The sequence below is a fragment of the Oryctolagus cuniculus genome, chromosome 8 (assembly GCF_964237555.1).
Source record: "Oryctolagus cuniculus chromosome 8, mOryCun1.1, whole genome shotgun sequence".
Classification (NCBI taxonomy): Eukaryota; Metazoa; Chordata; class Mammalia; order Lagomorpha; family Leporidae; genus Oryctolagus; species Oryctolagus cuniculus.
The window spans coordinates 43,618,859-43,646,356 of record NC_091439.1 but is presented as its reverse complement, the minus strand read 5'-3'; the positions used below and the strand labels follow the sequence as shown (position 1 = coordinate 43,646,356).

Genomic DNA, 27,498 nt, shown 5'->3' with positions numbered 1-27,498 from the left:
TGCTCCAGCTACCTACTATCAGACTGAATTGAAACAGATATTTCTTAAGAATTTTGAGCAAGCTGCCGTACAAATCAAACAGTAATTTCTTTTTTCTTTCACCTAAATTTCTGTGGCTTTACGACTTTATTTTCCATACCGTGGTTTTGATAAAGATCTGGACTTTCACCACAGTTAAGCAGAATTTGGGTTGAAGGCAAAATGAGGTACAAGAAATCAAGTAGAAGAAAATTCAGAACACAGGTTAAACCAAGGCATGGACTACATGATCCAAAGTCAATAAAGCAACATTTTCTCTGCTTCATGTAACCATAAAAAACTTCTATGAAGTCTTTGGTGTATTAACAAATAAGCTATCATATCTTACTAAAATAAGGCAAAGTTTAAATAAAAGAATACAATTTATCAAAGAAGTTGAGTTGTCAAATGGTTCATCTCTATAAAACAAACAAAACAAAAAAAAACCATAATTTTGAATTCCATCCATTTCCTTTATCCCACTTCACCAAGTGGAGACCTCAGACATGGCCTCCCTACCACTTCTTCCAACACTCCAAGCTTCTCTCTATCTCAGGAGCTTCCACACACATGCTGCTCCTTCTGATTAAATCACTGAACTCCATTTGTTCTTTTAGCTGACTTTTTTTCCTAAAGAAACTTTTATTTAGATAGTACAAATTTCATAAGTACAACTTTAGGAATATAGTGATTCTTCCCAGCATACCCGCCCTCCCACCCACATTCTCACCCCACCTCCTCCTCCCTCTCCCATTCCCAGTCTCATTCTTCATTAAGAAAAAAAAAATTGTGTTGTTCAAGTCATTGTTGCTCAAGTGCTGTTCAAGTCATTCCTTCTAAAAGTGTCAATTTCACTTCTACAGCTTTCCTTTTAGATGCTCTATTGGTTACCACAAATAAAAGAGAACATATGGTATTTGTCTCTTTCAGACAGGCTTATTCTCTAAGTATGATGTTTTCCAGATTCATCCATTTTGTTGCAATTGACTACATTTCATTTTTTACCACTGTTTAGTATTACACAGAGTACATATCCCATAATTTCTTTATCCAGTCTTCAGCTGATAGGCATTTAGGTTGATTGCATGTCTTAGCTATTATGAATTGAGCTGTAATAAACACGAGGGTGCAAATAACACTTTTATTTGCTGATTTCTTTTCCCTTGAGTAAATTCCCAGGAGTGGGATGGCTGGTCATATATTAGGTCTATATTCCCATTTCTGAGGTATCTCAAAACTGATTTCCATAGTGTTTTTAACAGTTTACATTTCCACCAACAGTGGATTAGGGTACCTTTTTAACCACAGCCTCGCCAGCATTTGTTCTCTGTTGATTTCTTTATGAAAGACATTCTAGGCAGGAGCTGCCTCAGGGTAAGCAGGAGACTAGCCGAGGGTCCTCGTGCCTCATAGTGACACACCATGTAGGACTAGGAGCTGGAGGTGTGAGGAAGCAGAGGCGGGTGGAGCTGCAAGTGAAACACGGGGATCCCCATGATGCAGTGCAACAGGAAGCAATGCACAGGGAAGCAGAAATGAAAAACAGTATCTTAGCCCAAGTTCTGGATCAGTCAGAATGGATCAAGCAGTAGAAAATTCCCTTATACAGATGGCAAGATATGGACAACTGAGTGGGAAGGTATCAGAACAAGGTTTAATAGAAATCCTTGAAAAAGTAAGCCAACAAACAGAAAAGAAAACGACAGTTAAATTCAACAGAAAAGTAACGGACTCTGATGAAGATGATGATTATTAACTAAAAACTGTTCAGAAACTAGAACTTAATGCAACATATCTGATAACATGTTTACCTTGCTTACTTTCTATATGCCTTTTTAAAAAATAAACTTGTTATGCAAAATAAAGCAAAAAAAGCCATTCTAACTGGGTTGAGGTGAAATATTGTGGTTTTGATTCACTTTTCTCTGATGGCTAGCGATCCTGAGCGTTTTTTTTTTTTTTCATGTGTCTGTTGGCCTTTTGGATTTCCTCTTTTGAAAAATGTGCTTAAGTCCTTTGCCCATTTCTTCATTGGGTTGTTTTATTGTGGAGTTTCTTGATCTCTCTATATTCTGGCTATTAATCCTTTCTGAGTTGCATAGTTTGCAAATAATTTTTCCCATGCTGTTGGATCCCTCTTCACTTTCCTGGCTGTTTCTTTTGCAGTACAAAAGTTTCTCAATTTGATGTAATATCATTTGTGAATTTGGGCTTTGATTTCCTTTGCCTCAGGGGTTTTTTCCAAGAACTCTGCCTGTGCCATTGTCTTGCAGAGTTTCCCCAATGTTCTCTAAAAATTTGATGTTATCAGGTTGTTCATTAGGTCTTTAATTCATTTTGAGCAGATTTTTGTGTAAGGTGTAAGACAGGGGTCCTGCTTCATACTTCAGCATGTGGAAATCCAGCTTTCCCAGTACCATTTTTTAACACAATGTCCTTGCTCCAGGGATTGGTTTTAGCTCCTTGGTCTAATATAAGTTGGGTGTTTCCATATGAATTTCAGCATTTTTTCTAGATCTGAGAAGAATGTGTTTGGTATTTTGATTGGTATCACATTGAATCTGTAAATTACTTTTCGAAGAATGTACATTTTGATGATATAGATTCTTCCAATCCATGAACATGAAAGATTTTTTTCTTTTTTTGTGTGTTTTCTATTTCTTTAATATTTTATAATTTTCATTTTAGAGATCTTTGACAATCTTGGTTAAATTTTTTCCAAGGTATTTCACTTTTTGTAGCTATTGTGAATGGGATTGATCTTAGAAGTTCTTTCTGAGCTGTGACATTGTCTGCATATAAAAACACTGTTGATTTTTGTGTACTGATTTTATATCCTGTTGCTTTATCAAGTGCTTCTATGAGTTCCAGTAGTCTCTTGGTGGAGGATTTGTGGATCCCCTATATATAGAATCAAGTTATCTGCAAATAGGGATAGTTTGACTTCCTCTTTCCCAATTTGTGTCCCTTTGGTTTCTTTTTCTTGCATAATGGCCCTGGGTAAAACTTCCAGGAATTATTAAATAGCAGTGATAAGAGTGGGCATCCCTTTTGGGTTCCAGATCTCAGTGGAAATGCTTCCAAGTTTTCCCTAAGCAAAAGGATGCTGGCTGTGAACTTGTCATAAATTGCCTTGATTGTGTTGAGGAATGTTCCTTCTATACACAATTTGCTTAGAGTTTTCATCATGACAGGGTATTATATTTTATCAACTGCTTTCTCTGTATCTATTGAGATAACAAGATCATTTTTGTTCTTCAGTTTGTTAATGTGATGTATCAAATTGATTGATTTGCATGTATTGAACCATTCCTGCATACCAGGGATAAATCCCAGGTGTTTGGGTGACTGATGTCTTGGATTCAATTCACTGGAATTTTGTTTGACATCCTATTTCTTTTTTGTTTGTTTGTTTTTGACACCCTATTTCACAATTTGAATCCCTTTGATTTTGTGTTCTTGCCTAATGGGTCTGGCTAAAACTTCCAGGACTATATTTAACAGCAATGGCTAGAGTTGGCATCCTTGTCTGGTTCCGGAACTCAGTGAAAATGCTTCCAACTTTTCCCCATTCAATATGACAAGGGGTATGTCTGTGGGTTTGTCATAAATTGCCTTGATCATGTTAAGGAACGTTCCTTCTACACTCAGTTTGCTTAGAGGTTTCATCATGATAGCACGTTGCATTTTGTCAAATGCTTTCTTCAGTTTGCTAATGTGATGTATCACATTGGTTGGTTTGCGAATGTTAAATGATCCTTGCATACTAGGGATAAATCCCACTTGCCTCGGGTGAATGATCTTTCTGACGTATTGTTGGATTCAACTGGCCAGAATTTTGTGGAGGATTTTTCTGTCTATGTTCATCAGGGAAATTGGTCTGTAGTTCTCTTTCTCTGTTGCACTTTTCTGGGTTTAGGAATTAAGGTGATGCTGGCTCCATATAAAGAATATGGGAGGATTCCCTCTCTTTCAATTGTTTTTGAGTAGCTTGAGAAGAAGTGGTGTTAGTTCTTTGTTAAATGTCTGGTAGAATTCAGCAGTGAAGCTATCTGGTCCTGGGCATTTCTTTGTTGGGAGAGTTGTATTACTGATTCGATTATGTCTTGGTAATGGATCTGTTTAGGTTTTCTATCTTCATTGCTCAATTTAAGAGGTTGTTTGTGTCCAAGAATCCATCCATTTCATCTGGGTTTCCCAGTTTGTTAGCATACAGCCCTTTGTAGTAATTTCAGATGATTCTTTTTTTATTTATGTGGTATCTGCAGTTACATTTCCTTTTTCACCTCTAACTTTAATGATTTGGATCTTCTGTCTCCTTTGTTGGTTCGTTGGGCCAAACAATGGTGTGCCAATTTTATTTATTTTTTCAAAAAAACAGCTCTTCATTTTGCTTATCTTTTCTATTTTTTGTTTCAATTTTGTTGATTCTTTCTCTAATTATAATTATTTATTTTTTCATACTAGTTTTGGGTTTGGTTTGCTGTTGTTTTTCTAGATCTTTGAGATGTATTGATAGCACATTTATTTGGTGCTTTTCCATTTTCTTGAGGTAGGCACCAATTGCTATAAACTTTCCTGTTAATACTGCTTTTGCTGTATCCCATAAGTTTTGATATGCTTTCTTCTTATCTTCATTTGTTTAAGGAAATTTTTTATTTCTCTTTTGATTTATTATATGATCCACTGTTCATTAGGAGCATGTTGTTCAGTCTCCATGTGTTTGCATATGTTCTAGAGATCCCTGAGTTGCTGATTTCCAGCTTCATTGCATTGTGGTCTGAGAAGATGCATGGTACAATTTTATTTTTTTTTTGAATTTGCTGAGACCTGCTTTATGTATGGCCTCCAGGGTCTTTTCCAGGAATTCTTTGCCAGTGCCTATATCTTGCAGGGTTGCTCCAATGTTCTCTAATAATTTGATGGTGTCATGTCGTAGATTTAGGTCTCTAATCCACATTGAGTGGATTTTTGTGTAAGTGTAAGGTAGGGGCCTTGCTTCATGCTTCTGCACGTGGAAATCCAGTTTTCCCAGCACCGTTTATTGAAAAGACTGTCATTGCTCCAAGAATTGGTCTTAGACCCTTGATCAAATATAAGTAGGCTCTAGATGTTTGGGTTGATTTCTGGTGTTTCTATTCTGTTCCATTGGTCTATCCATCTGTTTCTGTACCAGTACCATGCTGTTTTGATTACAACTGCCCTGTAGTATGTCCTGAAATCTGGTATTGTGATGCTTCCAGCTTTGATTTTGTTGTACAAGATTGCTTTAGCTATTCGAGGTCTCCTGCGTCTCCATATGAATTTCACCATCATTTTTTCTAGATCTGAGAAGAATGTCTTTGGTATCCTGATTGGTATCACATTGAATCTGTAACTTGCTTTTGGGAGAATGGACATTTTGATGATATTGATTCTTCCAATCCATGAGCATGGAAGATTTTTCCATTTCTTGGTATCCTCTTCTATTTCTTTCTTTAAGGTTTTGTAATTTTCATTGTAGGGATCTTTAACGTCCTTGGTTAAGTTTATTCCAAGGTATTTGATTGTTTTTGTAGCTATTGTGAATGGGATTGATCTTAGAAGTTCTTCCTCAGCCATGGCATTGTCTGTGTATACAAAGGCTGTTGATTTTTGTGCATTGATTTTATACCCTGATACTTTGCCAAACTCTTCTATGAGTTCCAATAGTAGCTTAGTAGAGTTCTTTGGGTCCCCTAAATACAGAATCATGTCATCTGCAAAGAGGGATAGTTTGAGTTCTTCCTTCCCAATTTGTATCCCTTTAATTTCTTTTTCTTGCCTAATAGCTCTGGCTAGAACCTCCAGAACTATATTGAATAGCAGTGGTGAGAGTGGGCATCCCTGTCTGGTACCAGATCTCAGTGGAAATGCTTCCAACTTTTCCCCATTCAATAGGATGCTGGCCGTGGGTTTTTCATAAATTGCTTTGATTATAATGAGGAATGTTCCTTCTATACACAATTTGCTTAGAGTTTTCATCATTATTCATCATTATTTCATCATTTTTCATCATTATTTCATTATTCTGCATTATGGAGATTCTCATTGGTTTCTTTTTTTTTTTCACTGTGGTGGCTTTTATATTTGGATTATGTCTGAGTGGATTAGTGGAGTGTCTGTGTTCAGTGAATACCTAGAGGTATGTTGTGGGTGTGGCCAGGGAGCTCTGTTCAATGCTCCAGGGTGAAGGCATTTCTGAGGTGACAAACCCACATTTGGTGTGGTAAATCTCCTTTTTTTAACAGAGGGGAGATTTCTTCTTGTCTGTTGGCATAGACTCAGCTGAGCTCCTCTCATTGAAGGAGACCAGTGCCTGGGCACTTGCTCCACTGAGTAATTATTTGTCCTCTCTGCCAAAAGGAACACACAAAGGATCTGTGCAGTCTTCAGTATAAGCTCAGATTCCCCAGTGACATCACTTGCCAGGTAACCAGGTAGCCCTGATCCTATGGAGCCTTCCACAGTGATTGCTCAATGTCCCAACCACCCGCTAAGTCCTCCCATGCAGCCTCATTGTTTCCACAGTCCTGGCACACAAGCCACCCACAGTCATGAGCACCCAGCCCCCTGTCTATTCACCCCACCAGACTCAGGAGTCTCTGCTTGGCTGGTTGCTGGGCCTGGACACGAGCTGGCACAGTTATTATGTATGTCCAAAATGGTGCTTGCTCTCTGTCAGCTTGTTACAGGATACATTTACAGGGTGATTGGGGAGAGAGAAAATGTGCCCCCCTTTGTTTTTTCTCCTCTGATTTGATGGGATCACTGTCCTCCATGGGGCTCCAAGCTAAATTCTCTTTAGGTTCTTCCTGCAGCTTTTTCACCAGTGGCTTGTGCCGCTGTGGTCTGGTTTCACCTCACTCTCCAATGCTGGTGCAGAGGTCTGGGGTCCTAGGTTGTGTGCATCCTCGCCCTATACTTAGGTCCACTGTGTCCCTCCAATTTGTATAGAGTTTCTTCTGCTGTTTTCTCCCTAACTCTTCTGTGAGACTGCACTTGTTCTACTTTTTTTAAATTATTTTCTCCTAGACTCGAGCTGCAAGCTCCCTCCGTACTCCACCATCTTGTGTCACTTTTTTCACATCACTTTCAAATCTCACACTAAATTATTTCTTAAAGACCTTTCCACTTCACCCTTCAAACTAATTTAGATCTCTCTATTCTTTCTCTCAAAATATCTTGTATTTTTTCATAGAAATGTCCAATACTTTTAATCAAATATTTGTTTAGCAATTGTACCCCAACTGGATTATAAGCATCATAAAGGCAGGGTTATTAATGAATTCTCCACTGTCAAGCAGGAGACCCCAGTATCTCTTCTTCAGCTTGTGGTTCCTCTGGAAGATCTCTCTGTGTATTTCTGTCTCTACCTATGTCTCTCTGCCTTTCAAATAAGGGTAAAAATGTAAATGCCTTTAAAAGAAAAACAGGCAAACAACTACAAGTAACAAAAAAAAGAAAGAAACTACAGTCTGATATTCCTGGTGATCAAAGATGCAAACATCCTTAGTAAAATATCATTAAATTGAAGTTAACAGTATATTTACTAAAAGGATCATGACCAAGTGGGAAAAATCTTTGGAACTGTTCAGGATTTGCAAACAAATAATGTGATAGAACACACTGACAAAATAAAAGAAAAAGAATCACCTCAACACATGTAAAAAGAGCATTTGACATCCGTTAACATCCATTCATGATTAAAAATTCAAAAACAACCTGATACTGGAGAAACCCAGCCTAGCGCAATAAGAGCTGTATATGAAAACCAACACAGCTATCTCCATAAGCAAAGAGAAATAACTATTAAGCTTTCCCTGTAATAGCTACAAGGCAAGTTTGTCCAGTTTTGTTACTTTTTCAACTTAGTACTGTAGGACCCCAAAAGCGGTGTCCTTTTGTGACGACCCCAGAAACACAGACTCCAGACCAGACGATGCAAAAGAACAGGAGGTAATTTTATTTCATTTGCGCAAATGGGCCCTCTGCTGCCGCAAGCAGCGAGAAAGAGAGAGGAGCCCCGAGCAGCTATCTCACACAGCTTTTAAGGGGCAAAACCACAAAATTAACATACCATAGGGTGGCGTAAGTTTATTGGGCAACTACAAGGGGAGGAGGTCGTCGAGGAGGAGGAGAAACGGAAGCTTGGATAAGGGGAGGGGGTCATTGAAGAGCAGAAAGGGGTGGCTACGTGCCCTACATGCCTTGCGGGGTTTTTTTTAAGCTTGAACAAGCACAGGGGAGGGGGCTTATCTACATAGCAGGATGTTCTGTTGCCCGTATCTCTGGTTAGTAGCTAACTGCTTTCTCTGTGAACCGGTTTACTCCCCATTTCCCAAGGCCGTCTCTGGAACTGTTTGTCTCAGGAGCCCCATTTTTTTTTAAGGCTACTTTTATGGTGGCTCACAGCCGCTTCTTTCATTCCCCCATTTTCTCTTTGAACTAATTTTAATCCTAAAATTGTGTGCCCGTTAATGAGGGGTTTCAATATGGTCACTGGTGGCCAGGGCTTGATACTGTTGTGTGAGGACTAATGCCTGTACGGTGGACAGCCTATCCCTAACAAACTGGAGTAATCGGCATCTTCGGTTTCGGTATCTACATCCCGAGGGAAGATTGTCTCTGACCGGACCCGTTGGATTCAGAGGGATGCTGTCCTGATCGGGTAGATCCCAGGTATCTAGCCCCAGGACCATCTGGCATACGTCTGGGTGGAGAGAAGGCCACCACGTCCCTGGGACCCGAGTGTCGCTGGTTGACCAGGCCACGCTACCCGAAGGGGAGATCACTTCCCAGGTGAGCTTTTGCGGAGTATGGGCGTTTGAGAGGGACGAGCTGGATAGGGTGAGACTAGGGTGAGTCATAAGCAATACAGGTGACAGGCTAATGATTACAAACATTAAGCAGTTTTTAAAAGTCTTATCTTGAGGGGGTTTTGAGTGCGCTGGAGTGTCCATCTGGCTGAGTCGTCCGCGGGGCCTTCTCCCTCCGGCAGTGCCTTCTTGACGTGGGAAGCGTGAACCCAGGCGGCAATCCCGTCGACCTTCACTGCAGTGGGTGTCATCAGCAGCACCGTGTAGGGTCCCTTCCAACGCAGCTCGAGGGTCCTGGACTGATGTCTGCAGACGTACACTGAATCTCCGATCTGGAAAGGGTGTGGCACTGTAGGGCACTTGGATTGGTACACTGCCGCTAGAGGTTCCCACACGTGTTTTTGAATCAGCTGCAGAGCTCTCAGTCGGGTCTGCAGACTGGGGGAAGTGGCATAAGAGTCAATGCTGGGCCTCAATAAGTCAGCTATTGGGGGAGGGCCCCCATACAATATCTCATACGGAGTTAACCCGAACACAGAGGGAGTGTTGCGGGCCCGGAATAGGGCCATTGGTAATAACTCGACCCAGTTTCTAGCGCCAGTCTTCATCATTAATTTGGTTAAGGTTTCCTTTTTTGTTCTATTTATGCGCTCTACCTGTCCTGAACTCTGGGGTCTGTACGCACAATGTAATTTCCAATCAATCCCCAGTACCTTGGCCACCAACTGACTTACCCGGGAGACAAAGGCCGGCCCATTATCGGATCCCAGTACCTTAGGCAGGCCAAACCGTGGAAAGATTTCTTTTAAGATTTTCTTGACCACCACCTGCGCTGTTTTTTTCTTTACCGGAAAAGCCTCTGTCCAGCCGGAAAAAGTGTCTACAAATACTAGGAGATACTTAATTTCATACCTACCGGGACAAATCTCGGTAAAGTCCACCTCCCAGTTTGTTCCCGGGCGTGCCCCTCGCATCCTTGCTCCCTCTGGTACTTTAATACACTTTGGATTTACTTTTGCACAAGGAACACAGGATTCTGTCGCTTGTTTTGCTAATGAGTCCAGTCCTATTATGAAATAGGTTAGTTCCTCTCTGTCCAGTAGGGCCTTTAACTTTTTATGTCCCAAGTGGGTCCATCTATGGAGGTCTTTGATGAGGTCCTTGGCTTCCTTTCTCGGCAATACTGTTTTTCCCTGGATCTCCCAGACCTTACGCTGGTCGTTGTACGCGCCTCCCAGTCTTTGGATAGCTGTCACATCTTGCTCCGAATATGACCACCCAGGGTTATTTGAGGTTTCAGATGACTGCGTTACTAGAGTGACGCTGTCCAGGGCCCTTGTTTTAGCTACCTCATTCACCATTCTATTCCCCTTGGCCACTGCGTCATCTCCCTTCTGATGACCTGGGCAGTGGATGATGCTCACTTTCTTAGGAAGGTGGAGGGCTTGTAGGAGGTCTAGGATCTCCTGCTTATTTTTAATGTCCTTGCCCCCTGAGGTTAGCAACCCCCTCTTCCGATATATTTCTCCATGTATATGTGCAGTGGCAAAGGCATAACAGCTGTCTGTATAAATATTTACTCTCCGATTTTCAGCGGCACGAAGTGCTTGGGTGAGGGCCACAAGTTCAGCCTTCTGTGCCGAAGTCCCTGGGGGCAGAGCAGAGGCCCATATGACAGTTTCCCCATCAACCACCGCCGCCCCTGCCTTTCTCTCACCTTGGTGCAAGAAGCTGCTCCCGTCCGTGTACCAGGTGACTGCGTTTGACAGGGGTAGATCGGTCAGGTCCTCTCGGGTCCCGTGCACTTCGGCTAACACTTGGTGGCAGTCGTGGTCGACTTGTGATTCAGACCCCGGCTCAGGAAGCAGGGTGGCCGGGTTGATCGAGGCAGCAGTTCCATACCGGACCCGTTCAGGGTTGAGCAGCATGGCCTGGTAGTGGGTGACCCTGGCGTTCGAGAGCCATTTATCTGGCGGTTGGCGGATGACGGCCTCGATGGCATGGGGTGCCACTATGGTGAGTGGTTGCCCCAAAGTCAATTTGTCTGAGTCTTTCACCAAGACGGCCACAGCCACAATCATGCGGAGGCAAGGGGGCCACCCCGAGGCGACACTGTCCAGTTTCTTTGAAAAATATGCCACAGGTCTTTTCCAGGGCCCCAAATCCTGAGTCAAGACACCCTTTGCCATTCCCCCTTTTTCATCCACATAGAGGATAAAGGGCTTAGCGGGGTCCGGGAGGCTTAATGCAGGGGCCTCCAAGAGGGCCCGTTTTATTCTGTCAAAAGCTAATTGTTGTTCCCTTCCCCAGATGAACGGGGAATTTGTCCTGGTTAGGGGGTACAGGGATGCTGCCATCTCCGCAAAACCCGGTATCCAGAGGCGGCAAAGACCGGCGCTGCCCAAGAACTCCCTGAGGTGACGAGCATTTTTAGGCGGCGGAATGAGCGCTACGGCCTTTTTCCGTTCCTCAGTCAGCCACCTCCGACCCCCCTCCAATACGTAGTCCAGGTAGGTCACGCATTGGGTGCAAAGTTGGGCCTTTTTCGCGGAAGCCCTGCATCCTAGCTCTCCCAGCCTACAGAGTAGGGCCTCCGTACCTCTGGTGCAACCCTGCTCAGTCTCTGCAGCTAACAATAGGTCATCCACGTATTGTAGGAGAGTCAACTCTGGGTGGCTTACCCGGAAGTCCACCAAGTCCTGGTGTAGGGCTTCATCAAACAGCGTAGGGGAGTTCTTGAACTCTTGGGGAAGCCTGGTCCACGTTAGTTGTCCCGAAAACCCAGTCTCCGGGTCTTTCCACTCGAAGGCAGAGGTTGACTCTGGGGACTCAGTCTTAGGCAAAAGAAGGCATCTTTCAAGTCAAGCACTGTATACCAAGTTCGGGTCAGGGGCAGGGTGCCCAACAGGTTGTATGGGTTAGGGACCGTGGGGTGAATGTCCTCAGCCCTACGGTTTACTTCCCGTAGGTCTTGCACTGGCCTGTAATCATTAGAGCCAGGCTTTTTGACTGGTAACAAAGGGGTGTTCCAAGGTGACCGACAAGGTCTCAATATGCCCAGTTTTATCAGTCTCTGTATGTGTGGTCGAATTCCATCCTTCGCCTCCGCAGCCATAGGGTATTGGCGGATTGATACGGGAGTGGCCGTGGGCTTCAGGTTTACTATTACCGGGGGCTGTCTGATAGCCAGCCCTACTCCTCCCGTTTTCACCCAAGACTGGGGGAATTTAGTAAGCCATTCAGATGTTACTTGGGGCTGAGCTGATAGGGGGCTCTCGTGAAGGCGGTGTTCGTCTTCCGGCTGGAGGGTCAACACATGGAGGGGTTGGCCTGTGGGGCCGACTACTGTGGCTCCCTTGTCTTGGAAATGGATCTGGGCCCCAACCTTTGAGAGCAGATCCCTTCCCAGCAGGGGGTATGGGCAGTCTGGCACTAGTAGAAACGAATGCGTGACCCGCCCTGTTGCCAGGTTGACTTTATGCTCAGTAGTCCATTTGTACAGTTTTCCTCCAGTGGCCCCCTGGACCCATGATGTCTTGGAACTAAGGGGGCCTCTGGCCATTGTGAGGACTGAATGTTGGGCTCCCGTATCCACCAGGAAGGTGACTGGCCGGCCTCCCACTTTTAGAGTTACCCGGGGCTCAGGGGGAGGCGCCTGGCCCTGACCTACCTAGTCGTCGTCTTCCAGCGCCAAGACGGGCATCGCTCTCCGCTGGCGCCTTGACTGTCCTTTGTTCGGGCAATCCTTACCCCAGTGTCCTTTTTCCTTGCAGTATGCGCACTGGTCTCGGTCCAACCGTGGCCTCCGTTTGTCTCCCAGGTCCCTATCTTGTCTGCCTTTAGTCTGCTCTGGTCCTGTGACTGCGGTGGCTAGGATTTTAACTAAGTCCTTGTTTCTTTTTTTATCTCTCTGGTCTTTCCTATGTTCCTGTTCTCTGCGTAACCTCTCTTCTCTTTCCTCCTTTGTTTCTCTTTTATTGAAAATATTTTCTGCCTCCTTAACTAGGTCCTGCAGTGTATACCCCTGCAACCCCTCCAGCCTCTGTAGCCTTGTGCGGATGTCCGGGGCCAATTGTCCAATGAAGGACATGATTACATCAGCCTGCCGGTCAGGGGCCTGTGGGTCAAAGGGAGTATACATTCTGTATCCTTCCATTAGCCTTTCTAAAAATCCTGCCGGAGTTTCCTCACTACCCTGCACAATCACACATACCTTGGCCAAATTGGTGGGGCACCTTCCTGCCCCTCGGAGCCCTGTCAGGAGAACTTGGCAGTAGAGACGGAGTCGCTCCCTACCCGCTGTCGTATTGAAATCCCAATTAGGTCGAGTCAGCGGGAACACCTCATCAATCTCGTTAGGTAGCTGAGTGGGGCGGCCGTCATCCCCCGGCACATTTTTGCGGGCTTCTGTGAAAACCCGCTGCTGCTCTTCCGTGGTCAGGATGCCTGTAAAAGCTGCTGACAGTCATCCCAAGTGGGTTGGTGGGTTAGTAATAAACATATGTTGCATTTTACTCTTAAGTTTATCAATAACAGACTCTATATATGGCACATTGTTAGTAATGCTAAAATAACATCCCCCAGGTACAGATTTACAACTTATATGATTTTTTTAACAGCGAGTAATTGTTAGCTGCATGGCTTAAAAGCACTCCTGAGTGAACTTGATCCAATTCTTTGGCTATATTGGATAGCACAGTAGCAGTAAGATTGATTGCTTTGGTCACCAAACATGTAAGCCTTCATAGTCCACGATTATTTCCAAAAGCCAGTCCAGGAACACGACTACTGATACAGCCATGGTAAGGGCAGTGTCCTCTCCTATTAGGATGATTGTTATTGTAGTCTTCAGGTAAAGCACACCGCCAACGCACTCTATCCGCTGCTGTAAATACAGATGTTAGCATCGGGGTCACACGGCCCAGGGAGCAATTGCGGAAATTATCAGAGGCTAATGATGTAAAGGCATGTTGGTTACATAGAAAAACCCATCCCTTAGGAGCCCATGTCCCATACCAGTACTGGATCAGGTCCATTCCATTGATTGGTGATAGGATCCCTCCATTTTAACACTGCTCTTTTTGCAGCTATTTTTAAACAGTTAGAATTTAACAGAGACATCAAGAGAACATAATAGATTACTTTAACTTATTGTTTTAACTTATGTTTTTCATAACATTTTGCAACTTTTTTCACATTTTCTGTAACTTGCTCAAACTTTTTTCTTCTCCCCCCCTTTTTTTCCATTTCAGTATAAACCAGCCATGAAGATAAACAATTTTTATAAATCATGTCTTTTTTTATTTAAAAGTATTTTTTTAACTTTTTTTATCAAGAACACGCTTTTATGTTTGTGACCTTTTACATTAAAATGATGGTATCTGGGACTGTAGCAGTCAATGGGAGAGTAACTTTGTTTAATTTCCTGTAATCCACAGTCATTTTTCAGGTTTTACCTGGTTTTTTTAACATGTCAAATTAGATAATTTTTTTTTTACTGTTTTAGATATTTTTTCATGTCCACCTGGAATTCTGTATTGTTAACACTGAATAACCTTAGTTGTCTCTGGCAGTGGTACAGAGGCTTGATATAATTTTTTTACCACTACCTAGCAGTTTGAGTCTAAAAGGGCAGCATTTTCTGTTTTTAAATTTACATTTATCTTGTACAGTTTTTTTCTAATTGCTTACACATGCATCACGATGCAGATAACAAAATTTATCCTCACCTTCCCAAAGCCTACAAAGGAGGTTTGGTAGAATTTATAGTACTGTGGGCATCACTAGGCAATCTTCACACAGCTCCGGAGAAGGATCCATACTGAGAATTAAACATTATTAGTAATCATCACGGGCACATTTAACATTCAGCTTGACTGCGTGTTCCCCCAGGATGAAACAGCAGCAACAGAGGCTTGCTCCGGCTCCCCCTTAAAGCCCCCAAGGACAGGGTGGCTCATTGCCAAGATGTTAGGCAAGCAGTGCGTCCCATCTCGGGTCTTGGCCAGAGAGCCGAGACATGAAGCATGCCCACCTGTTTATCAGAAAACATTCCTTTATCCTCCTCCCCGGGAGCTGGCCAGGCTCCCAAGGAGCAGGAGAAGGTCATTCGGCAGCAAAGTTTCTTGGTTACCAGAGCCAAATCTAGGTACAAGCCTCTCCATCCCAAAAATTTGTCCTTACATTTGGCCCTAGAGTTGCATTGAGAGGTAGACATAATTAACACATCATAAGAATAAAATACACATTTTTATACAAGTATACATCTAGCAATCAAACACAACAATAAAAACAGATGGGGGAGACAGTAAGAAATAAAGGACAACAAAAACAGCGACACACAGAACACAAATCACAAGCCGCGCAGCAACAGACCGAGACAAAACCGAAACTATCAGAAGGGAGCGGCCGTCTGGCCAGGCTCTCCCCTGGAAGAAGGGAAATGCCCTCTTTCCCTCCTTCCCAGACCACCACTGGAGCATCCTCCAGGGTTGAACCAGGGGTCTCAGGACACGTCTGTCTCCCCCACTGGTCCAGTCAATACTGAGCCTGTACAGGCACCCCAGGACGGATTCCACGTCGCCCTGGCAGACAAAGACAAACAGTACAAACCGCCCCAGGACGGATTCCACGTCGCCCTGGCAGACAAAGACAAACAGTACAAACCACAATTACAATTATACACAAGTAAGCAAACTTACCTCCGTCAGGCCGATGGAGTGTGGGAGTCTGGGGTCCCCCAAATCCCGGACGAGCCCCCAAATGTAGGACCCCAAAAGCGGTGTCCTTTTGTGACGACCCCAGAAACACAGACTCCAGACCAGACGATGCAAAAGAACAGGAGGTAATTTTATTTCATTTGCGCAAATGGGCCCTCTGCTGCTGCAAGCAGCGAGAAAGAGAGAGGAGCCCCGAGCAGCTATCTCACACAGCTTTTAAGGGGCAAAACCACAAAATTAACATACCATAGGGTGGCGTAAGTTTATTGGGCAACTACAAGGGGAGGAGGTCGTCGAGGAGGAGGAGAAACGGAAGCTTGGATAAGGGGAGGGGGTCATTGAAGAGCAGAAAGGGGTGGCTACGTGCCCTACATGCCTCGCGGGGTTTTTTTTGTTAAGCTTGAACAAGCACAGGGGAGGGGGCTTATCTACATAGCAGGATGTTCTGTTGCCCGTATCTCTGGTTAGTAGCTAACTGCTTTCTCTGTGAACCGGTTTACTCCCCATTTCCCAAGGCCGTCTCTGGAACTGTTTGTCTCAGGAGCCCCATTTTTTTTTAAGGCTACTTTTATGGTGGCTCACAGCCGCTTCTTTCAGTACTACTTACTAGCTATCCTACAAGAAGAATTAGAGAAGAAAAAGAAATCAGAAGGCAAGAAATAAAATGATTTCTGTGTGGGGGTCGGCATGGCATTAAGGATAAAGCTGCTGCCTATGTTGCTGACATCCCATAATGGCAGTTTGTTTGTGTCCTGGCTGCTCCAGTTCTGACCGAGCTCCTTGCTATTGGTCTGAGAAAGAAGTAAAAAATAGGCCAAGTACTTGGGCCCCGCCACCCTTCTGGGTGACCCAGATGAAACTCCTAGCACCTGGCCATTTGGCGAGTGAATCAGTAGCTGGAACATCTCCCCTTATCTGCTTTTCCTGTTTCTGCTACTGCCTTTCAAAGAAATAAATAAATCTTTTAAAAAAAAAGAATGGGAGAAAAGATCTGCAAAGAATGTAACTGATAAAGGATTGATATCAAAAATCTATAAAGAGCTCAAGAAATTCAACAACAAAACAAACAATCCAGTTAAGAAATGTGCAAAGGACTTGAACAGGCATTTTTCTCTATTGCTTCATTTTTTCCCCTGTTTCTTTTTAAGGTATACAACCTTCACTTCACGCAATTTGTAAATACAAATTTAAGAACATAGTCATACTTCCTACCCTACTCTCCCTCCCACCCACACTCCCACCCTTCTTTTTCTTCCCTCTCCTATTCCCTTTATTTTTTACTAAGATCTATTTTCAATTAACTTTATATAGATAAGATTAACCCTATACTAAGTAGAGTTCAACAAATATATGTTTAAAAAAAAAAAACAAAACTGTTCCTCAACAGCTGAATAGGCATTTTTTCAAAAGAGGAAAGTCTAACGGCCAACAGACACATGAAAAAAAAAATCTCAGAATCATTAGACATCAGGTAAATGCAAATCAAAAACACAATGAGGTTTCAACCTCACCCCATTTTAGAATGGCTCTCATACAGAGATCAAGAATCCAAAGAAATGAAATCAGCATATGAAAGAGCTGCATATACCCTTATACTCATTGCAGCTCAATTCACAATAGCTAGGTAATAGAATCAACCCAAATGTCTACCAGCCAATGAAAGGATAAAGAAAATGAGGTATATATTCACTATGGAATACTATGCAGTTGTAAAAGAGAATGAAATGCTATCTTTTGCAACAAAATGGATGCAACTGGAAACCATTATACTTAGTGATATAAGCCACTCTCCAAAAGACAAATACCATATGTTTTCCCTGATCTATGGAAACTAATAGAGTACAAAAATGTAATGCATTTGAGTGAAATTTTGAGAATTGATTATTGCTTACAGCCCTTGTTTCTACTGTTAAGAAACAGTGCTTTTTCATTCTTACTATTCATTGAATTCTTTACTTAGTGAAGGGTTAATCTTATAATTATAAAATAAACTGAAAGGTTGTTATTATAAAAATTAAAAGAAAGAATAAGAAAGGAAGGAGGAAGTAGGGTGGGAGTGTGGGTGCAAGGGAGGGTAGGGTGGGAAGTATCCCTATGCTCTTAAATCTATATATGTTAAATACATGAAAATTGTTCACCTTATGTAAATAAAAAAGAATGCCATAATGAATGTCCATAGTACCTTTTAAGTTATATCTCCATTTTATTTCCATTAGACATTCTCTAAGAATTAATGCATCTTCCATTGTGTGACAATCTTGATGAGGGACTATGGGCATAAGACCTTGCTTCACAGCATCAAGTTTCCTGCACTGCTTTATCCCTGCACAGTGGCTGCTGTTGCTATCCTTTCCTCTGAGTCACATCTTTGGTATCTCACAGTTAGAATACTGCAATAGTTCTGTAACAGTCAGCCTTCCTCCCAACTTCTGATAAGTCTTGAACTTCTCTGATAAATCCTATCAACCCCCTATGTCACACTGAAATTCTGGATTAGCTTGTCTCATATACTATTTCTACTTTTATTAGTATTCTTACATACTCGTATATTCCCTACTTTCCAGCTAGATGAAAAACTATAATCTCATATTCTGATGGAACCCCATATACTACGACATTCCAGCTCAGAAATGGCTTTTACAAGTGCTTGAAGACAAAGATGATGGTGCCAGAGAGAAAAGTCGCTATTGGTTTTGGATGGACTACTGCTGCCTCCAGTCTAAAAAGTGTCCACATTTCTTGTTTATCTTATGATGTATTTTCTAATCACTCTCCTTGTATCAAACTGAAAAAAAAATGATGATAATAAGAATTTCAACTTCTTTTATCTGGTTTTGTTGGAAGAAAATTCATTTAAATGCTGTTCTTATTAACAATCACAACATTAGATATACACCAGTAGGGTTTATTGGATGATGCATTAGCTCTGAATCTCATGGTCCCTATTAATCCTGCTTTGTTCACATTCAAGGCTAATGAACATCTCAGCAGAGATATTTACAAGAGACTATTTGGGAATAATGAATAATATGTGAACAATATGTCACTGTGCTTTGTACCTAAGAACTCTCCTCCTATACAGATATGCACAGCTCCCTGGTAAATAACCACAGCATAGATTAGCAATTCTTATCCTTTAAAGGTCAGGAAAATCTGAAACATACGCACATATAAACAGCATTCAAAAGAATCTAAGGTGTTCTACTTGATGATAAAGAGCTCTTTGTTCTGCCTTACTTAGATTTCTAAGTTATTTGGCTGCCTCTTGAGATTTCTGAGTATTCTTCTCCATGCTTTAATAAATTGTTATGTAGAAAAAAAGCAAATTGGACAAGAACAAAGAAAAAATCTAAGCTTTTTATTATAAGGTAATATTTAAAAGGGAATATATCCCTAAGTCTTTCACTTCCGGCAAATCAAAAACGTGCTGTAATTTTAAAACCATGTCCTATTCTAATCAAAATTTCAGAAAGCTTTTTCTAAGTTTTTGAGTTTCTAAGTTTTGAGTATTAGACTTAGTCACAGAGTTACAGTAACAAGGGAATTTAGAACTGGTGTTGGAGAAGTATATTTTACATACCAGCATGAATAACCAAATGAAGCTGAAAGGATGGAACTTCTTTCAACAGTCCTTTAAGAGAGAACATGCCATTGTGTGTTTTTATTAATTTATTTTACTTATTTGAAAGACATAGTTATAGAGAAAGGTAGAGTCAGAGAAAGAGAGAGGTCTTCCACCCACTGGTTCATGCCCCAGATGGCTGTAACAGGCAGAGCAGTGCAGATCCAAAGCCAGGTGCCAAGAGCTTCTTCAAGGTCTCCTACGTGGGTGCAGGGGCCCAAGGACTTGGGCCATCTTCTACTACTTTCCCAGGCCATAGAAGAGAGCTGGATCAGAAGTGGAGCAGCTGGGGCTCGAACCATATGGGATGTTGGCACTGCAAGCCAGGGCTTTAACTTGTGGTGCCACAGCGCCAGCCTCATGTCATTGTGTTTAAAAAAAAAAAAAAAAACTATGAATTTGGGATCAAATATCCTCTATTTGAATTCAAGCTCAGTCATTTACTAACTATACCAACTTGGGCAGTCTACTAGTTCTTCTGAACTTCAGTCTTCCATCTCTAAAGAAAAGACATTCAAGAAGACAAGCTTTTCAAATGCCTCTAATTATAAAGATGTAGTCATTTTTAGGGGTCCAGAGAGCTTTTTTCTAGTATCCAAGGGCCAACCCGATATTCACTTGTGGCTCTTTTCTTGCATGCAGTCCTTCTGAGTCAGAATCCTCCTGAGTCAGAATCCTCCTAGGATATGACCAGTGCATCTGGATCTTTCACATATTCAACAGGTGTTTCTGCTGGACTCCCTTGACTAGGATTGGCTACACCAGAAAAGCAAGCCCAGAAAAGAGTTGTAAAGCATCACCAAGTGGAGGTTCAAAATTGAGAAGAAGCCACCATGAGAAAACGCCTTGAAAGATGCAGCCCTTGAGGCTGAGGGAAGTTTAAGAGTAAGCGAAAGGGCAGAGCCAGAGCTTCAATAGAGATGGAATCAAAAATGAAAAAGCAATTTGGTTGGCTGCAAAAATATCACAATCTTCAAATATTGGCCACCTCACCGGATTCTGTCCCGGTTGCCCCTCTTCCAGTCCAGCTCTCTGCTGTAGCATAGGAGTGCAGTGGAGGATGGCCCAAGTCCTTGGGCCCTGTACCCGCATGGGAGACAAGGAGAAGCACCTGGCTCTTGCCTTCAGATCAGCGCGGTGCACCGGCCGCAGCGAGCGGACTGCAGCGGTCACTGGAGGGAGAACCAACGGTAAAGGAAGACCTTTCTCTCTGTCTCTCTCTCTCTCACTGTCCACTCTGCCTGTCAAACAAACAAACAAACAAAAAATATTGGCCACCTACCGAGATTGTAGACTCCCTAAGAGCAGGACCATAGTACTTCTGAACACTTGCTAATCAGAATCAAGAACAGAATAGTGATTCAAAACTTTTTTTTTTGACAGGCAGAGTGGACAGTGAGAGAGACAGAGAGAAAGGTCTTCCTTTACTGTTGTTTCACCCTCCAATGGCCGCCGTGGCCAGCGCGCAGCGGCCAGCACACCGCGCTGATCCGAAGCCAGGAGCCAGGTGCTTCTCCTGGTCTCCCATGCAGGTGCAGGGTCCAAGCACTTGGGCCATCCTCCACTGCACTCCCTGGCCACAGCAGAGAGCTGGCCTGGAAGAGGGGCAACCGGGACAGAATCCGGTGCCCCGACCGGGACTAGAACCCGATGTGCCGGCGTCGCTAGGTGGAGGATTAGCCTATTGAGCCGCGGTGCCGGCCAAAACTTTCTTTTTTAAAGTATGTTTCCTGTCCCGGTTGCCCCTCTTCCAGGCCAGCTCTCTGCCATGGCCAGGGAGTGCAGTGGAGGGTGGCCCAAGTGCTTGGGCCCTGCACCCCATGGGAGACCAGGATAAGTACCTGGCTCCTGCTATCGGTTCAGTGCGGTGTGCCGGCCGCAGCGCGCTGGCCGCGGCGGCCATTGGAGGGTGAACCAACGGCAAAAGGAAGACCTTTCTCTCTGTCTCTCTCACTGTCCACTCTGCCTGTCAAAAAATTTTAAAAAATAAAAAAAAGTATGTTTCCTGGGGATCAGACTTCATATTAATGATTTATCTCAAGGGTAAAACTCTTTTGAGGGGGGCAAAATTGATTTGGTGAATGCTGGCCATTTATAGCTACTGTTTATAGCCTGTCTTGCATGTTGATGATATAACTTTGGATTCTCGTGAAGTAATCCATAAGTATATATGTTAGACTAAAATATTTGTAACGTAAAAGATTGCCCTGTGAGGAGAATGTGGCACCACTTCCAATAATTTAATGAATTTCTGGTTTTCTCTAGAAAACTTGGAGGTGTGGTTTATGGCAGACACTAATGTGGGTAAACTGAAAGAAGGAAGTTCAAAGAGTGGTGAAATCTCATGGACAAAGTGTCAGTGTGGGTCCAAGGGATGGCACAGGCTGTTAATCCTAAGTACAGCAATGGCTGACACAGAATTATCATGCATTTGCTGTGGCCCTGACAATCTAATGTATTAATAAATTCCTTAAATAAAAAACTTACATCACAAAAAAATTAAATTAAATTAAATTTCCTGCACTGGTTTCTATTTCTCTTCTGATATTCTTACAGATTTTAAAAATCTGTGTCAGTTGTGCTTCTGGGAAGGAAATGTGTCCCAAATTGTCCCCAAGAGCATAGTGACTGTGAAGAGATGGCAAGAGGAAAACAAGGTGCTGCATAAGGTAAGATGTGACAAATGACAATCAAGCAAATGTCAAGAGTGGCTGAGAGTTGTAAGAAATACTTGGCTTACTGCAGAAGCATGAGATGTGAGTTCTTACATTGCACATTTAAGGAATAGGTAATCTTCAAAATGTGAGGGGAAAGTTAGTAATGCTCAGAACCTCAGTGTTGCCATGCAATGGCACATAATGTATACTTAAAATAGTAGCAAGCTTATCACAAGAACAAGGGGTGAGGAGACAGATTTAAGTTGGAATGCCAACCCTTCCAAGTGATATTGAATGAGCTTCATAACCTCTGGAAGTCTCTGTTTCTTCCTGTTTCAAATGAACACAATGAGAGCATTGAGCAAAACCACACATAAAACATCTGACTTGAAATGAGTATTCTATAAGTATTTATTTCATCTGAAGGTAAGTGACAGTAATGTGAAATATATTTTCAGAGGTGGATTGTCTAAATTTCTGATCAAAAGCCAAGAAAAAAAATGAACACATAGGAGGCAGGTCAGTAGCAAATTTCCCTCAATGTGGTCCAAGTAGCTCTACATGATTCTAAAGAAGCAGCATGAAACCTCTGGCACTGCTGGAATATGATGACCTGCTCCTTTCTTTCACCTGCTTCTAGACAGGATATCATTGAAACCACATTCAAAGTCTCTGTTTATTATTAGAACTTAGCAGGGGAAAGAATCTACCAGCTTTATCAGGCACCCTTTCCCAGGTCCCACAGTCTTCCTTTTCAGAAAGTGTTATTTTTTTAAGTTAACCTATATATTTATATTAAGCAAAGGACTCATGTTGTTTAAAGGAGTGAGATGTGAGATTCTAATGATTTTGGAAAAGATATGACAGGAGGAGATCTAAATATGCCCAGATTCAGCTTTATCAATCACTTCTTTTTTTCATTTGTGATGTTTTCAAGGCAAGTAACAGAAAGCAAACTCAAATTACTGCAAAAAAAATAGTAACATGTTGGCTTATGAAATGGAAAGCTAAGAAGTTGGTGTACATTTAGGTACAATACAAGCAGATATTCAAAATAATACTTAACAGTTTTTAATTTATTTTCATTATATTTGAAACAGAGAGGGAGGGTGAGATATTCCATCCTCTGGTTTACTCTCCAAATACCTGTAGGCCAGGATAAAGCCAACAGCTGGAAACAATTCAAGTCTTTCACATGGGTGGCAGGGCCCCAGTCTCTTAAGTAAGCCATCATCTGCTGGTGCCCAAAGTGCACATTAGTGGGGCGGAGCCAAGATGGCGGAATAGTGAGGGCGCGCACCGATAGTCCAGGAAAAGACAGTTCAATAAAAGTGGAGTTACAGTAGCCTCAGGAAAAGGATCAGGGAAAAATTGTAGAGGAAACTCATCCGGATCTAGTGGCTGTGACTCGGAAGACCTACAGGGAGAGCAAGGTCGCCCATCATGTGGAAACTGAGCTGCCGGAGCGGAGCCGCTGGAGCCGCTGGACCCGCCAGAGCTGCAGAGTCTGCACGCCAGCGCTGGAAGGGGAAGTGAGACAAAAACAACCTCTCGGTAACCCAGGACATTGGCGGGGAAAGGCAGAAAGAGCCTACAGAGAACGAGGCCTGAAACCCCATTGGGGAAAGTTCACCAGGCTGACTGGAGGAGAGAAAAAAATTGAATAAATAAGTGGAACCAGCATGGACATTTAGCCTCTCTCTCCACTCACCTTACAAAGCTGAGCAAGACAAAGGGCAGGCGCCATTTTACGTAAGTAAAGCGGTGCGCACCATTGTGCATATGTAAAGCGGGTGCCCCTCATTAGCCAAGCAGAAAAACCTGACTCTGGTAGGCAACTGAATACCCACAGGGCCAGATTTCATACATCAGCTACTCTCAATTCCACTGAGCTGTGTGTAATTACTTCCCAACTGAGTCAAAAAAAAAAAAAAAAAACAGAGAGTGAGAGTGAGAGTGAGAGCAAGCAAGAGAACAATCAGGGTGAAGCACCTTTGGCACACCCTTAACCCTGAAGAACCAGAGCTCTCTGCCCACACCCATCACAGCCTCTAAGGATCCATCAAAAGCAGACAGTCCTGGCCAGCGCCGTGGCTCAATAGGCTAATCCTCCACCTTGCGGCGCCAGCACACCGGGTTCTAGTCCCGGTCGGGGCACCGGATTCTGTCCCGGTTGCCCCTCTTCCAGGCCAGCTCTCTGCTATGGCCAGGGAGTGCAGTGGAGGATGGCCCAGGTGCTTGGGCCCTGCACCCCATGGGAGACCAGGAAAAGCACCTGGATCCTGGCTCCTGCCATCGGATCAGCGCGGTGCGCCAGCTGCAGCGGCGGCCATTGGAGGGTGAACCAACGGCAAAGGAAGACCTTTCTGTCTCTCTCTCTCACTGTCCACTCTGCCTGTCAAAAAATAAAAAAAATAAAAAAAAAATAAAAAAAAAAGCAGACAGTCCTCTTAATCTAGAGTCACAGTATAATGAGAAAAAAAAAAAAAAAAAAAAAAAAAAAAAACAAAGAATATCTCCAATATGCCAAACAAACGTAAAAGCCGAGGTAACAAGAACAAGGAAGACACTATGACGCCCCTAAATAAAATAGACACCCCAATTCAAGATTATGAAGATAATGAGATAGAAGAAATGCAAGAAGCAGATCTCGGCACATCCGGGTCCCGGAGCGCGCCTGCGCACTCGGCGCGAACATGGCCACCGCCGGCCGCCCGCGTCTGGGACATGAAACTGAAAATGATAACTCAGAATATTCCTGATGAAGAAATATCCTGTGATGTAGAAATGGAAGGATTTAGGACAGAGAGTCCCTGTTTCTCCACTGTAAGTGACAGTTGGGATTATGAGAACCAAGAAGAACATTTGAGGCAGTCAGCTTTAACCCAGGAGAAACCAGGGGCTCAGGAAACAAGTTGCGAATGTCCTGGTTTTAGGGAGAATGTGAATGCAGACTCAGACCTTTCAACACCTCGGAGAGTTCCTATAACAAATAGCTTTCATATACATGACTCAGATGTTCAAAGTTTGGATTGTGATCTAACCCTACACAGTTGTCCCCAAAGTTATACGGCTAAGAGAGCCAGCAACAGTGATGCCTGCGGAAAATCCTCCAACCATTCCATGGAAGTTATACAACTTGGAAGAAATCAAATGAGAGATAAATCCTATAAATACCCCCAAAGTGTTAAATCTTTCAATCATTTTACCTTCCTTGGTGATCAGAAAATAACAAAAAGAGCCAAGAAACTGTATGAAGGCAAGGACTTTGAGGACATCTTTACCCTGGGTTCATCTCTTGATGAAAGTAGGAGGAGTTACCCTGGAGAGAAGCCATATAAATGTACTGAATGTGGCAAATGCTTCAAACGGAATTCCTCTCTTGTTTTGCATCACCGGACTCACACTGGAGAGAAGCCTTATACCTGTAGTGAGTGTGGAAAATCCTTCTCTAAGAACTACAACCTGATTGTGCATCAAAGGATCCACACAGGAGAGAAGCCGTACAAATGCAGTAAATGTGGGAAAGCTTTCAGTGACGGGTCAGCTCTGACACAACACCAGAGGATTCACACAGGTGAGAAGCCTTATGAATGTGTAGAGTGTGGAAAAACCTTCAACCGCAATTCTTCCTTGATTTTGCATCAAAGGACTCATACAGGGGAAAAGCCATACAGATGCAATGAGTGTGGGAAACCCTTCACTGACATCTCCCACCTCACTGTACATCTCAGAATCCACACTGGTGAGAAGCCCTATGAGTGTAGCAAATGTGGGAAGGCTTTCCGAGATGGTTCATACCTTACCCAGCATGAGAGGACCCACACTGGAGAGAAACCATTTGAATGTGTGGAATGTGCAAAATCCTTTAATCGCAATTCTCACCTCATTGTGCATCAAAAAATCCATTCTGGAGAGAAACCCTATGAATGTAAAGAATGTGGGAAAACTTTCATTGAGAGTGCATACCTCATCAGGCACCAGAGAATTCATACTGGCGAGAAGCCCTATGGCTGTAACCAGTGTCAGAAACTTTTCAGGAATATTGCTGGCCTCATCCGGCACCAGAGGACTCATACTGGTGAGAAGCCCTATGAATGTAATCAGTGTGGCAAAGCTTTCAGGGACAGCTCCTGTCTGACCAAGCACCAGAGAATTCACACTAAGGAGACTCCATACCATTGTCCAGAATGTGAGAAGTCCTTCAAGCAGAACTCTCACCTGGCTGTACATCAGAGACTCCATAACAGGGAGGGTCCCAGCCAGTGTCCTCAGTGTGGGAAGACATTTAGGAGGAGCTCATCCCTTGTCTGACATCAAAGAACACACCCTAAGGAGCAACTTGTGGAAACGTAATTAATCTGGGCCACCTTATTCTCCCAGTTTTGCAGAAAATTCTCAGAAACCTTCATGAAATAGGTATGTCTTCAGATGTGACTCTTGGTCAGTGGGAAAGAATTCTTTAAGCTATCCAGTGGAATTGAAGAATGTGAAACATTCTTTAGCTATATTGTTAAATCTTTTCATTAGGGGACTGGCATAGAAAACATAGGAAGGTAGCAAATTTGTAAAATGGTTTCAGGGATTGTTTAGCCTTTATCAAACAATAGCACATACACTGGAATAAAACATGAGATTGTGAGGAAGGCACTTTCCTAAAGATATTCAAAAACTTTTGCATCAGAATACTTAAACTGGAAAGAACCTGTGAATATATTCAGTAAATAATTGGTATGAGGAATTATTTAATAGGTATTACCCACCAATTGTAAATGAGTAAATCCTTAATAGATTCAAACCTTGTAGGTATAAACAGGAAGAGAAAGAAACTTTTGGCAGGAGCCTTTACTGTTTTGTTTTCCTTGTATTAGCAAAGTTGTACTGTAAGAGATCCCACACAGTGCTTCACCCCACATAAATCACAGAATTTTAGATTTTTTCTTTTTGAATGTATTTATGTGTTAGACTCCTGCCAGAATGCTGAGAACTCATTTCAGAAGGGGAAACTGAACAAAGAAATTGCTTGTGAATGGACAGTGAATTTATCCCTCTTAAGACGAAAATAAGCTTGTACTAAGATGGAAAGGTTGCTTCCAGGAAATGTGATATGTTTTAGTTTTTGAAACAAAGCAGCAGTTATGTTTACATGATCACCCTCTCCTTCCATTGTCCTAATTTGTTGAATTTGACCACCCTGCACCATAATTATAAAGGTTTTATTGCCATATTGCCAATGCTTATTAAAAGGTTTATTATAATTATGGCCATGTAAAAGATAAGTGCACATGGATATAGATTGGAAGTGGATGATGGAGAAATAAGTGGTTTTCTTTGGGGACTGGAAGTATGTATTTTCTTTTCTTCTACAAATCCTACATTGTTGGTATAATTAATTTGATAATGAATAAAACATGAAGCCAAAAGCAAAAAAAAAAAAAAGAAGCAGATCTCAAAAAATTGATAAGAACATTAAGAAGTTCTCAAAAACAAATTCTCGAACTAAAGAAATCCTTAATGGACAAGATAGAATATCTCTCTCACGAAAATGAAATATTAAGGAGGAATCAAAATGAAATGAATCAACTAGTAGAACATGAAACTGTGATAGTGACGAGAAATCATAATGAAATGAAGAATTCAATAGA

At 42.6% G+C, this 27,498-nt stretch overlaps 1 protein-coding gene and 1 pseudogene across 1 annotated transcript; both read left to right on the top strand.

Annotated features, from left to right (window-relative positions):
* The window catches only part of LOC138843310 (programmed cell death protein 5 pseudogene), a 65,620-nt pseudogene extending 63,846 nt beyond the window's left edge, over window positions 1-1,774 (top strand).
* Window positions 1,775-24,534: 22,760 nt separating this feature from the next.
* LOC138843039 (zinc finger protein 329-like) lies at window positions 24,535-27,292 on the top strand. Its single transcript, XM_070047202.1, has one exon. The coding sequence runs from the start codon at window positions 24,581-24,583 to the stop codon at window positions 26,165-26,167; it is 1,587 nt and encodes a 528-aa protein (XP_069903303.1). The 5' UTR covers window positions 24,535-24,580; the 3' UTR covers window positions 26,168-27,292.
* Window positions 27,293-27,498: the final 206 nt, after the last annotated feature.